At 43.9% G+C, this 14,052-nt stretch overlaps 1 protein-coding gene across 7 annotated transcripts in view; it reads left to right on the plus strand.

Annotated features, from left to right (window-relative positions):
- LOC144823715 (histamine N-methyltransferase A-like) overlaps positions 1–14,052 on the plus strand; it is a 612,337-nt gene that overhangs the window by 572,379 nt on the left and 25,906 nt on the right. For all 7 annotated transcript variants that reach the window (XM_078682469.1, XM_078682466.1, XM_078682472.1 and 4 more), the window contains one exon: positions 11,825–11,955. In XM_078682469.1, coding sequence (XP_078538595.1) covers positions 11,825–11,955 — 131 coding nt within the window. The remainder of the gene's footprint in view (positions 1–11,824; positions 11,956–14,052) is intronic.

Here is a 14,052-nt window from a genome sequence, read left to right on the forward strand (position 1 = left end):
AAAAATATTAACGAAGGAGCAATCGAACAGCTTGATTATTACTGGGGATTTCAACCTATACATGTTCAGCGAAACAGTTGACGACAACCACATGGACGAGGACCCATTTGCATGGGACACACTACCACAAGAAAATAATACTTGCAGAAGACATTCTAAAATAGCACAGTAGCTTCTTGCAACCTTAGAGCAGCTGGGTTTCCACTCACTAAACGTCAGACTTCCAGGAGATCGCCCACAGGTAGCAACATTCCATAATGCAGTAGCAAGTACAACAATCGATTACACTTTTATTTCCCGTCATATGTTGTCAAAAGTAGAGGATTACCACATTGGAACCCTAGACTACAGCGATCACCTGCCCTACGAAATCACAATAAAAGCGTTGCCAACAACACAATTACAGCTAGCAAATGTACACTGCCCAGAGTATACAACTAATAAGAAAAGAATAAAATGCAAATACAAAAAGGCCTGTTGGTCCTTGCAAAGCAAATTCTAGGAAAAGTCAAGCTGCAGAGCTTGATACAATAGAAAGGTGGGAGACATTCACTAAAAATCTATGAAACCAATATGGAGTCAAAAAGGAAAACCAAATGTAAACTGAGGCAATTAAAAGCTACTCGCAGGAAACTAAATTGGCGCCTCAAAGTGGAAGCAGAAGAGACTCTGTGGGCTAACCTACTCCACAATATTAAGATCAATACCAACTAGCGATTTTGGTAAAGAATCAATACTCTGGCTAATACATTGAGCCAAGGCAGAAAATTCATGTGTGACCGAAGATGTTTGGAGAACTTTCCTCCAATCACATTTTAACAGAGGCCTAAGAACCCAAACTTGCACAAATATACTTTCGACCAAATTGGAAGCATCATCGTCCCAAACCAACTCCATTTCTATATCAGAACAGCTATTAACAGTTACGAACAACCAAGTTTGTAAAAGAATTTCTAATGGAAAGTGGGAGGGAGCTCCAGGCACCAATGGGATCTCGCCAATATTGTTCACCCTTGATCAAGAATATTGGGCCAAAGTACTAAAACCAGTTTTTGAATCAATCCTGCAAACATCAACGATACCGTCAGCATGGAGGGCCTCCATTATCTCTCCGATTTATAAAAAAGGTAAAAGAAACGATCCAAAAAACTACCGGTTAGTAGCGCCATTGGCTAACGATGCCAAATAATATGCAAGAACTAACAACTTGGGCTACAGAAACCGTAGAAATACCACCAAATCAAACAGGCTTCTGTAAGAACATGGGGACCACTACCAATATCTTAACCCTCTCACTAATGATAGGTGCTAGACTTGCACTAAAACAACCCCTGTATATATGTTTTATTTATTCCAGCTCAGTGTTTGATCATACAAATAGAAACATACTGTGGCAAAAATTACAAAAGCTGAATATTCCATCTTTACTTTAAATACAGCTATTCCTCCTACACACAACACCTGGGTGCAAGTAAAACTAGGTGCAGGAGATTACTTAACAAAGAAGATCTCCACGGACTACGGTCTGAAACAGGGCTGCGTACTGGCCCCAATACGTTTTAATCTCTTTATGGCAGATTTATCAGCCAGGCTGCACGAAAGCAACTCACATGCCCCGAAGCTTGGTGGCCTGCACCTATCAAATCTATTCTATAGGGATGATCTTGTGCTCATCAGTCAGTTGGCCTACAGCGCTTGCTCAATATAACATCCCAACATTCAGAAGACAACAGACTTAGCATTAATCAAGAAAAAACTAAAGTCATGAGCGTAAATATCCGCAAAAAACAAAGTCACTCTATCACTAGCATCTGGCAACACGCAAGCTGGAAGCTGTACAATAGTACTGGGAGTCATCAAGGACAATAAAAGGAATTTTTCTGCTCAACACGAAGCCATGAAAAAGAGGGAGATAGTGACAGCCGTGGCACTAAGAAACTTAAAACATAAGATCTCTGGCAAAAGCCTCTCCTTTCTGACTCGGGTGATACAGGCGAAACTCATACCATCCATCACCTACGGAAGTGAAGCCATGAGAGGGAGCGATGCAGAAACATTGGATGGCACCATAGTAAGAGCGTTACAAATGACTTATGGGCTACCAAGAGATACATCCCCTGCACAATTGAAGATTAGAGTTCAGGATACAGAGACAAGAGCCGGCCCATAAAGGAGCTTATATTAAAAGCTGGTATAAAATTAGAAAGGGGAAACCAGAAACCCTAAGTACCTACTTAAGAAAAGAACTGCTAGCTAAGGAGGCAGGCCCAGTTAGATGCTACCTGGAAGACTCACTCGATCAACTAGGCCTACGAGACCTCTGGGAGACATCGGGGACTTATGAGAATTTTAAACACAATGTAACAACACTGTCAAAAGAGAGTCCCTTATAAAAGAAAAAGCCACCTTCTCAGTCCAAGCCCACGGCTGATTCACCATTCAAACCTATATCAAAGCCACACGTCAAACGTACATTCAAAATGGCTTTTCCAAAACCACCAAAGAGAATTTCCTGAAATTCCGCCTAGGTATACTACCATCTGCGTACCATCTGCGTACCACCTGCCGCCATAGTTACGCCCCCGATGCCAGCAACCTGTCTTCTCTGCTGGAAAGGGTAGGAGGATATCCTGCGCCTATCTGCAGGGAAATAATAAACTCAATGTTTACTCTAGACCTGTAAAGAATGGGCAAGAATCAGGTGTTATAGAGGAATTGGGACACTTTATACCAGCCTTGGATCCAGCAGTTGTATTGATAGTAGGAGGCGACTTTAACTGTCAGTTTGAGCCTCTTATTGACCCAACCCTAAAAGGGCACACTGAGTATTGGTCGATACACGATCCACAGACTCCACCAGTTAAAGCCTGGTCACTGCTGGTCTTGCAACTAAATTCCCTTACCCTGGCATTATCATTGATGGTATGCAATGGGAAGACCAAATCGGATGGACCGGGCCAGTTTACGTTTAACAGAGAGGGCCAGAATTCGCTACTTGATTATTTCCTGGGTGAGACTAGAATTTGGGGCAGGGTCCTTGACTTCCAGGTACACCAGAGGCTAGACAGCGATCATAATGCACTAGTAATGACCTTAAAAGCAGGAAGTTTGGGCTTGACCAACCCTCTACCAGTGTCTAATAGGGAGCAAAACGCACTAACACTGTCGAACAACAGGTGGAGAGTGAGGTGGTGTCATATTCAGAAATCTCAACCTAAACTGGCCAATATTTAAAACCAGGCTTTACCACTATTAATTGAAATGGGGAGGTAGGAGGAGCTGATTCCCGAATGGGGCACAGGACAGGGCTCTAAAAATACATGAGCAGCTAATAACAAAACTCCTCGATGCATTCTACCCGGTGGGAAAGCCAAGGACTAACTATGACTCCAAGCACCCCTGGTTCAACGCAAGTTGCCGCAAAGCCAAACTGGACCTGCTAAATGCAGTGAAGGGAAAGGATAGGTCAGTAACCAAGCAGTGTAGGGCAAAGTACAAGTCGACTACCAAAACAGAAAAGAAAAACTGTGAAGCAGAGAAGTGGGAAGACCTTAGGATTGCCCTGAATGATAAAGATTTGAAAACATTTTGGGCAATAGTAAGTTCTGGGGGAAGGGGAGGGCGACCCACCCTAGAATCTTATATAGCATCCGCAGTTTGGGAAGCACACTATGGGGCATTATATGATGGTCGCACCGAAGTGGGTACTTCTGTTGCCTCCCTGAAGCCCTTCCATGAGAATCGATTGAAAGGTGCTTGGGAGATAACTTTGAGTAGAATGTGCTATTAATAAATTGCAACCCAATAAAGCACCTGACCCAGATAAGCTACCTGGGGATCTCTTTCGGACGGAACCGAAAACCTGGGCCCCACATATGTGTGCCCTCTTCAATGCCATCTTAAAGGGCATGGATCCTCCGGATACCTGGTGTGGGGCAGAGATAGTCCCCATTCACAAAAAAGGTTGCCCTCTCTTACCCTCAAACTACAGGCCTATCAGCCTAATAGATACTTCCCAGAAACTTATGGGACGGGTCATCTTGGATAGAATACAGGGCTGGATAGAGGAGATGGAGATACTAAGTCCCTATCAGGCAGGCTTCAGGTTGAGTATATCAATCGTGAACCAGATATTTTGACTTCAGGTGCTTTACTGGAAGACGATGAGTTTAGAGGGTGGCAGCCTCTATCTCATTTTCGTCGACTTGAAGTCTGCCTTTGACTTAGTTCCAATGGAAAAACTATGGAAAGTACTGTGCGACCTTGGGATCCCACCTTACCTTTTGGATGTGCTAGTGAGGCTACATATGGGGACTTACGCCCAAGTAAGGTGTGGAAAACATGGGGAACTCTCTGCACGCTTCCCTGTCAAAAAGGGGGTTTGCCAGGGGTGTGTCCTTGGCCCTACTCTATTCTGCTTTTACATTAATGGGCTCATTGAGCACATAATTGGTGTCAATGACAGTGATGCACCAAGGCTAGTTTCAGGGAGGGTGCCTACGTTGATGTTCGCGGATGACACTTTGTTGTTGCCCAAAACTGCAACGGGCATACAACGTACCCTGGATGGTTTTGCTGATTTTTGTAAATTGAGGGGCTTGGAGATCAATCTAACTACGACAAAATGTATGATCTTCGATCCCCCCAAAACCACCCGCCCAAATCCATCCCTAGATGGAACACCCTTGGATAGAGTGAGGACCTTTGAGTATTTGGGCATAACATTAACAGAACATCTTGAGTGTGATACCCAACTGGCCAAGGCAAGTCTGAAGTTAACACAGACAGTGGGGGGGGATTTAAAAAATGCATAGTACTGTCACTTTCAAGCCAGCTGCCCCTGTTATTCAAATATATATAAAGCTCAGGCCAAGGGGGCTACCCTTTATGGGGCTGAATTGTGGGGACACTGCAGGCCCTCTAACCTCATGAAAATAGAACGCAATTTCATGAGACAAATAGTGGGCCTCCCTTGTAGTACCCCCTAGTCCCCCTCCATTTGGATCTGGGCTTGCAACCCATCGATGAGGAGATCGCCCTAAGGCCTAGAGCGTAGGCTTTGGGCAACACCGGAGCTGTCCTGCTACAGAGCCGAACTTAGAGAGGTCCTACATTGTTTAACTAACAAGAAAATCTTGTGGCTCAACCACATAAGGGAGTTCAGTAATAAAACAGGAAGGCAGGACCTCTGGAAAACACCTGAATTATCATGCCCACTAATAACTAGGGTAGATCTTGTGCGGCTCTACAGGCACCATAATTTGACAATCCTCCATGAAAGGTCCACCGGTGGCCGGTTGACACTAGAGATCCCACAAATAAAGGCCGAATATAGAAAAGAAGAGTACTTGGATGTGATCTATCCTCCTCTGGCTAGGAAACTCTATGTTCAATTTAGATTGGGGACACTTCCACTTATGACGTTCACTAGTAAATGGGACAAAGAAAAGAAGGAAGAATGTCCGGCGTGCAATTATAAGGTAGAGTCTGAAATTCACGTGTTTTTCCTCTGTCCTGCATATTCTGTACCACACAAACGTTGGTTAGCCCCAATATGCAGAAATCTAGGGTCCAGGCACTGTCTTCAGGCCTATAGGATATTAAAACATGATACACATCCCCCCATTGTTTTTGCTGTCTCGCGCTTCCTGAATGGTATGTGGCATAAGCGCAGGGGCTTTCAGAAGTGATTGTGTGGAGAGCCATAATTGTGCCCTTTTTTTAAACAAATTTATGAAAGCTTATACAATGAGGACACTTGCTCCATCCATCTATTCTTCTTAATTAAAAATCTTAAATGAATTGTACAGTCGTATTTTACCCGATTTTAGGTTAATGGCCAGCCAATATTTTTATACTGTAACAAATGTAGAAATATGATTGTATTGTCTGTCGTTATCTAATTTTTATTCTTTTTTTTGTGGTTTTATGATTGTAATAATGTACTTTTATGGCCCAAGCGGCCGAAATAAAGTTATTAACTGAACTAAACTATTATGGGAGTGCCAAGTGTTACTCAGACCACTTTTTAAAAGGAAAAATATACGGTCTTGCAGACAAGAAGTGCTAGCAAGCTTCTCCGGAAAGGATGTCCAACTGAGCTGCTGTTTGGTAAAATTCCTAACAATTGTGGGCACAAGAATAAAAAGATAAACTAATCAACAAATGGTTGCATAATGGCACAACCAAATGAACTTAAAGGCGACCCCGGGCAGATGTGGCCGTTATCAAAATCGCAGCAGAAGGGCTTATCGCGCAACAAACTAATGCTGCTGCAACTGTTGTTTTTTAGCTGCACTGGAATGCTCTTGGAAGCCCGCCATTGCTTCATTCATACTTGCAACACGTCCACTTTGGATTCTCCGAAGTAAACAATCTCAAAGTGACCTTGGACAGATGAGGTCTTTACCAAAACTGGAGCAGATGATCCGACCAAGCTATACAATAAAAGCTACCACAATCTCTGGCTTTTAACTGTACTGGAAATCCTGCTATCTTTGCACATAGAACTTGCCCTTTTATCTCCCTAACGGGGGACATGGAACCACAACACCCTAGTGATGTCAGTTTGAAAATGTTAACCAACCTCTCTTCGATTTTAAATGCGAAACCATGTTGTTGTAAAAATAGATAATCTGATTTCTTGCTTATTTATTTCTGTTTTAAGTAAATTATTGCAACTGTTTTAATTAATCATGCAAATAAAGTATGCTATGTTATGCTATGGTAGCTTGGCACAAAAACAGTCAGGCTTAACTTAAACTGTGTTAAGCTTTTAGCCAGCACACAAAAAATAATAAAGTGAGAGCAAAACCCAAGAAAACTTTCACACCAATTTACACAATAACATAGTAAAATTCAATAAATAATTTGAGATGGGAATGATAAAAATCCAATCAGTAGACGCGGAGATATGAAATGTCAAAGTTTTAGATAAATATAGCAACTAAAAGCACAAGGTGCCGCTCACGGTCATCTGGTTGTGCTATACTGGGGAGAAGTCACAGGTTCAGGCCAACCGTGATGGAGCATGGGCAGAATACAGGGATCAGGTAAGCTCCACTGAAAAGCTACCTTTTCAAAGTTTAGCCAAAAGAGCCAAGTTTATGGTGGAGGAGGCTGGGAGAAGTGAGAAGACCATTGCAGATTTCCATTGCTGTAGTGGGAGATTCCAGTAAAGCTTTGTGAATCATCGCTGGTGGAACTTCGCTTTGGGGGTTCCCTACTGGAAAGGAAACAAGCTTCTGGAGACCGGTTTCTGGCATTGCAGCCGTCTTCGGCCCGGCTTGCTTGAATCCTGATGGTGCAGTGAGCAAGGGACTCACATCTGAGTATTCCCTGCCACACTTGTGGTGGCTAAAACGATTCAAAAAGTGGGGGTGGTGATGGACAGAGTATTTGAATTAAACAGAACACTCGTACCCAGTCAAAATATCAGGGCTTGATCAATCACCGTTTTTTAGCTCACTGCACCCTCCCAGCTCAGAACCTGGCTATATGCAAATTAGTCTGTCCCTGGCCCAGTGCATCATGGGAACAGGGCAGACCAAACTACCAAGCCAATTCTTTACTGGAAAGGAAACAAGCTTCCGGGGACCGGTTTCTGGCATTGCAGCCGTCTTCGGCCCGGCTTGCTTGAATCCTGATGGTGCAGTGAGCAAGGGACTCACATCTGAGTATTCCCTGCCACGCTTGTGGTGGCTAAAACGATTCAAAAAGTGGGGATGGTGATGGACAGAGTATCTGAATTAAACAGAACACTCGTACCCAGTCAAAAGATCAGGGCTTGATTTATCACCGTTTTTTAGCTCACTGCACCATCCCAGCTCAGAACCTGGCTATATGCAAATTAGTCTGTCCCTGGCCCAGTGCATCATGGGAACAGGGCAGACCAAACTACCAAGCCAATTCTTTACTGGAAAGGAAACAAGCTTCCGGGGACCGGTTTCTGGCATTGCAGCCGTCTTCGGCCCGGCTCGCTTGAATCCTTATGGTGCAGTGAGCAAGGGACTCACATCTGAGTATTCCCTGCCACACTTGTGGTGGCTAAAACGATTCAAAAAGTGGGGGTGGTGATGGACAGAGTATCTGAATTAAACAGAACACTCGTACCCAGTCAAAAGATCAGGGCTTGATCCATCACCGTTTTTTAGCTCACTGCACCATCCCAGCTCAGAACCTGGCTATATTCAAATTAGTCTGTCCCTGGCCCAGTGCATCATGGGAACAGGGCAGACCAAACTACCAAGCCAATTCTTTACTGGAAAGGAAACAAGCTTCCGGGGACCGGTTTCTGGCATTGCAGCCGTCTTCGGCCCGGCTTGCTTGAATCCTGATGGTGCAGTGAGCAAGTGACTCACATCTGAGTATTCCCTGCCACACTTGTGGTGGCTAAAACGATTCATAAAGTGGGGGTGGTGATGGACAGAGTATCTGAATTAAACAGAACACTCGTACCCAGTCAAAAGATCAGGGCTTGATTTATCACCGTTTTTTAGCTCACTGCACCATCCCAGCTCAGAACCTGGCTATATGCAAATTAGTCTGTCCCTGGCCCAGTGCATCATGGGAACAGGGCAGACCAAACTACCAAGCCAATTCTTTACTGGAAAGGAAACAAGCTTCCGGGGACCGGTTTCTGGCATTGCAGCCGTCTTCGGCCCGGCTTGCTTGAATCCTGATGGTGCAGTGAGCAAGTGACTCACATCTGAGTATTCCCTGCCACACTTGTGGTGGCTAAAACGATTCATAAAGTGGGGGTGGTGATGGACAGAGTATCTGAATTAAACAGAACACTCGTACCCAGTCAAAAGATCAGGGCTTGATCCATCACCATTTTTTAGCTCACTGCACCATCCCACCTCAGAACCTGGCTATATGCAAATTAGTCTGTCCCTGGCCCAGTGCATCATGGGAACAGGGCAGACCAAACTACCAAGCCAATTCTTTACTGGAAAGGAAACAAGCTTCCGGGGACCGGTTTCTGGCATTGCAGCCGTCTTCGGCCCGGCTTGCTTGAATCCTGATGGTGCAGTGAGCAAGGGACTCACATCTGAGTATTCCCTGCCACACTTGTGGTGGCTAAAACGATTTTAAAAGTGGGGGTGGTGATGGACAGAGTATCTGAATTAAACAGAACACTCACACCCAGTCAAAAGAGCAGGGCTTGATCCATCACCGTTTTTTAGCTCACTACACCATCCCAGCTCAGAACCTGGCTATATGCAAATTAGTCTGTCCCTGGCCCAGTGCATCATGGGAACAGGGCAGACCAAACTACCAAGCCAATTCTTTACTGGAAATGAAACAAGCTTCCGGGGACCGGTTTCTGGCATTGCAGCCGTCTTCGGCCCGGCTTGCTTGAATCCTGATGGTGCAGTGAGCAAGGGACTCACATCTGAGTATTCCCTGCCACACTTGTGGTGGCTAAACCGATTCAAAAAGTGGGGGTGGTGATGGACAGAGTATCTGAATTAAACAGAACACTCGTACCCAGTCAAAAGATCAGGGCTTGATCCATCACGGTTTTTTAGCTCACTGCACCATCCCTGCTCAGAACCTGGCTATATGCAAATTAGTCTGTCCCTGGCCCAGTGCATCATGGGAACAGGGCAGACCAAACTACCAAGCCAATTCTTTACTGGAAAGGAAACAAGCTTCCGGGGACCGGTTTCTGGCATTGCAGCCGTCTTCGGCCCGGCTTGCTTGAATCCTGATGGTGCAGTGAGCAAGGGACTCACATCTGAGTATTCCCTGCCACACTTGTGGTGGCTAAAACGATTTTAAAAGTGGGGGTGGTGATGGACAGAGTATCTGAATTAAACAGAACACTCACACCCAGTCAAAAGATCAGGGCTTGATCCATCACCGTTTTTTAGCTCACTACACCATCCCAGCTCAGAACCTGGCTATATGCAAATTAGTCTGTCCCTGGCCCAGTGCATCATGGGAACAGGGCAGACCAAACTACCAAGCCAATTCTTTACTGGAAAGGAAACAAGCTTCCGGGGACCGGTTTCTGGCATTGCAGCCGTCTTCGGCCCGGCTTGCTTGAATCCTGATGGTGCAGTGAGCAAGGGACTCACATCTGAGTATTCACTGCCACACTTGTGGTGGCTAAAACGATTCAAAAAGTGGGGGTGGTGATGGACAGAGTATCTGAATTAAACAGAACACTCGTACCCAGTCAAAAGATCAGGGCTTGATCCATCACCGTTTTTCAGCTCACTGCACCATCCCAGCTCAGAACCTGGCTATATGCAAATTAGTCTGTCCCTGGCCCAGTGCATCATGGGAACAGGGCAGACCAAACTACCAAGCCAATTCTTTACTGGAAAGGAAACAAGCTTCCGGGGACCGGTTTCTGGCATTGCAGCCGTCTTCGGCCCGGCTTGCTTGAATCCTGATGGTGCAGTGAGCAAGGGACTCACATCTGAGTATTCCCTGCCACACTTGTGGTGGCTAAAACGATTTTAAAAGTGGGGGTGGTGATGGACAGAGTATCTGAATTAAACAGAACACTCACACAAGTCAAATTTGTTGCTTCTGCTTCTACCAATAATGTTATTGAATTTTTTAAAGAAGTGTTTTCAAGAGAAGGTTGTCCTTCGACACTGGTCACTGACAATGGGGTTCAGTTGACCTCATTAGACATGGAGGATTTCCTTAAACGGCAAACCATTGTACATCATACTGTCTCCCTATATGAACCCTATGAAAATGGTTTAGTAGAGCGCTTTAACAGGGTTTTGAAAGGTTTGTATCGGATGATGTCAAGTCGAGGTGCAACTGGAAAAATCTATTGCGAGAAAAGCTTTGGCTTTATCGCATAACTCCACACTGAACTACTGAGGTTAGTCCGTTTCGTCTGCTTAAAGGGCGAGATCCTGCTTCTAATATTTGTCCTTGGTGGTTCAGGGACACATTTTGAAATAATTAATTTTCAAAGGATCTTGTTAAGGAGGTTTCTCATAAAGTTGAATCTAAACAAGCTAAAACAAAAGAGTGGTATGATAATAGATGGAATACCAAAACTTCTAATTTGTCTGTGGGTGATCTGGTTAGGATTAGAAGGCCAGGTTTCCTAGCCAAATGTTCAGACAAATTTGGTAAACCTATGAAACTTGTTAAAGTTTTTAGTAACAGTGTTATCACTCAAGATGGTAAGTTGTGGAACATCAAACGGGTTGCTAAATGTCCTGATGTTCATAATGCTATGCTTCCTGTTTCACAACAAAAAACTTTGGAGTCCATTGCATCTAGGGTTAAGTTATTTTCCCGACCCAAATGTGTTCCCAGGAAATTTGATGACTATGTTTCATAACCAACTGTATTCCCACAGTTTTCTTCTTATGCTTTGTTATGCTCTCTTTTTTCTTTTTCAATGAAGGGAGATGTGTAACATCCTTCACTTACATGTATATTTTACTCTGCATCTTTAAATAGACTTGTATTTCTTTGTATGTTCAAAGTTCCATTTGGGACTCAGTGTAGCTTCTAGGCACCAGGGTCAGTTGCCTGTCCCTGCCTGCATAGTGGCTGCCTTCATCTGTTGCTGTGCCGCTTCCAATAAATTATTTGGATTTCACCTGCTCGAGCCTGTCATCTTTCTAACAAAATGATCCCATTAAACTGCTTACAGCACGTGGACACATTTTTGGGAAAACATTCAGGTAAGCCAGCCCCTTCACCTGAAATACCTTATTGCGGTTGAAGCATTTTTTTATGAAGCTCCCGACTATCCAGAATGAGCTAGATTAATTTCTAGAATGAATTGGAAAAGAAAAATATTAAAGAAAATGACAAGCATATTTTTTTTTTTCAGAGCTTGTCACCAAAACATCACATCTTGGGAATATACATTTCACTTGGAATGAAATGACTGTAGAAGAATATCAAAGTGAAATGGAGGATAAAAAAGAGCAAATCAAATATGACTTTATCCACATGATTCAGGTAAATATCCGCATGGTATATGAACACAGAAATAAAGAAATCAAGGTTTGGCAAATAAAAGTGATGTATATATTAAGCTGTCAGGCCATATTCTTGAAAATAAAGTTTCTTTAGCAAATATAAAAAAGCCTGGGTCACTGAGAGTTTGACAGGATGAAAGAACTCCTATAAATCTGCAGTTCCCCTGCCCTCTAAACTTGTAGCTCCCCTACCCCATTCAGAGCTGGGAAACCACGATTGACTCCCAGCAGTCCACCACACTAAGCTGCTTTTTAGGCACCAAGAAGACCACACTAAAAGGGCCCAATGTATATTTTCCAAATGAGAAATAACAACGGCGTGTGCCACAGGACCATATGTTTCATTTTCAGAAACAAATGACCACGTTGGAAGGGTTGTCAATGAAAAAGTCCCATCTTCCCCCTCCCCCTCCTCCGGGGAGCCTATCGTCTTTGCCAATGCTATTTTTCCCATAGATGGGCACCGAATGTGTGCCTTTTTCTTAAAGGAAAATAAACATTTTCAAAGATGGCTGCCATACAACATACGGAGGTCATCTTTGAATGATTACCACTGTACATGCACACACAAATGCAGCAACGTACTTTCTAATGTACTTTAGATTTAGAGTTCTAGGATTTCAGGAATAAAGTATTCATGAGCTTCAATGAAATGGGAAAGAAGTGAGCTGCCTGATATTAGTGTGCCTCTGCGGGCACTTTACAGAAATTATTTTAAAATAAGAGTGAAAACGTGGCAAAAGGGCAGTTGAGAGGGCCGGGACCAGAATATGTAGGAGCAAAGCAGATCCCCCAAAGGCAGAGGACCTGCTGCAGGTCTGCCTCATGCTCCCCAAAATGACCATCACAAGTGACTCCTTATCTTGAATTACTAAGGACATCCCATTCAAGGAGAAACATAACTTCTATGCAATTCAGCACACCAAATAGCTCTATCAATTGATGACCCTTCTGTCTTATATATACAATGTGGGTGTGAACAATGGATAAAGGAATGGCTTCATTTTAACTTGAATGACTTACTATGTTGCTCTAATGTTGCTGGAGTATGAGTCATTCGGGATCTGCATCTCATATCATGGAGAGATGTCAGTTTATTATATTAGTGGGATTTTGTTTTGTCATGCTCATATGGATTCCAAATTAAATAGAATTGAACCTGGGCTGTGCCACAGTCGTTTTGAATTTTATAGAACTGTTTCTTTCTTTGTGTGCTGAGAGGGTTGGTTGAAAAGTACCTGGTCAATTTTTAAGGGTGCAGTTCTTTAAAGTGAAGGAGCAGCTCCATCACCACGCTGACCTGCAACACCACCATCCTGGAACAGCTGCTTAGATGATGACACTAACTCAGGGAATGCGTGACTGCCATATATGCAGTTCCTCCTCACAGATGCACCTATACCCCTCTCCTAGCAGACATACACCACTGCTAATGCTACCAGCAATAAGGTATGGGCACCTCTGTTACCTTGCTAGATCCATCCTCTGAAGCATGCAAAGAAACAGTGTAAGGGCAAGGGCAGAAGCCAATTGGAACACGGTGGCAGATGGCTTGGGTACCGGTTGATATTCTCACCCAGTACCCCATGCACAATAGTTGGAGACACATCTTCACCATTCTGCACACTATAACCAGTGAATGTCCTCATGATCTTCCTAATACGACATTGAGCAAGTCAGTATGCTTACAATAGAATGACCAATAACTGTGCCCTCATTAGCACTATTGAGCAGACAAAACCGATGACAATGAGATCTCCCTATAAACATCTTTGCCCCGTTGGCTGCTCTGAACATTGTGCTGTGTCACAGCAGCCGTTTTATTGCACTTTCAACATCAGGCACATCACCAAAAGTCTCCCTGATTTGGAGTGTGACTAAGTCAAAGCTGCCCACTCTTGCAACTGTTGACCACCATTTTCTGTTAGTCACATAACTCATGTTGCCACTTTCTTATAGTGCTCCCCACCCTATGTATTTGGTACATCACATTCAACTTTTGCCTAGTACCAGTCACTGGTAAGAGGCAAAGGTTTCCCCTACTACTGATAATGTTAACATGCTTAGTCAGGGCTTC

This window comes from Lissotriton helveticus, chromosome 3_1, assembly GCF_964261635.1.
Source record: "Lissotriton helveticus chromosome 3_1, aLisHel1.1, whole genome shotgun sequence".
Lineage (NCBI taxonomy): Eukaryota > Metazoa > Chordata > Amphibia > Caudata > Salamandridae > Lissotriton > Lissotriton helveticus.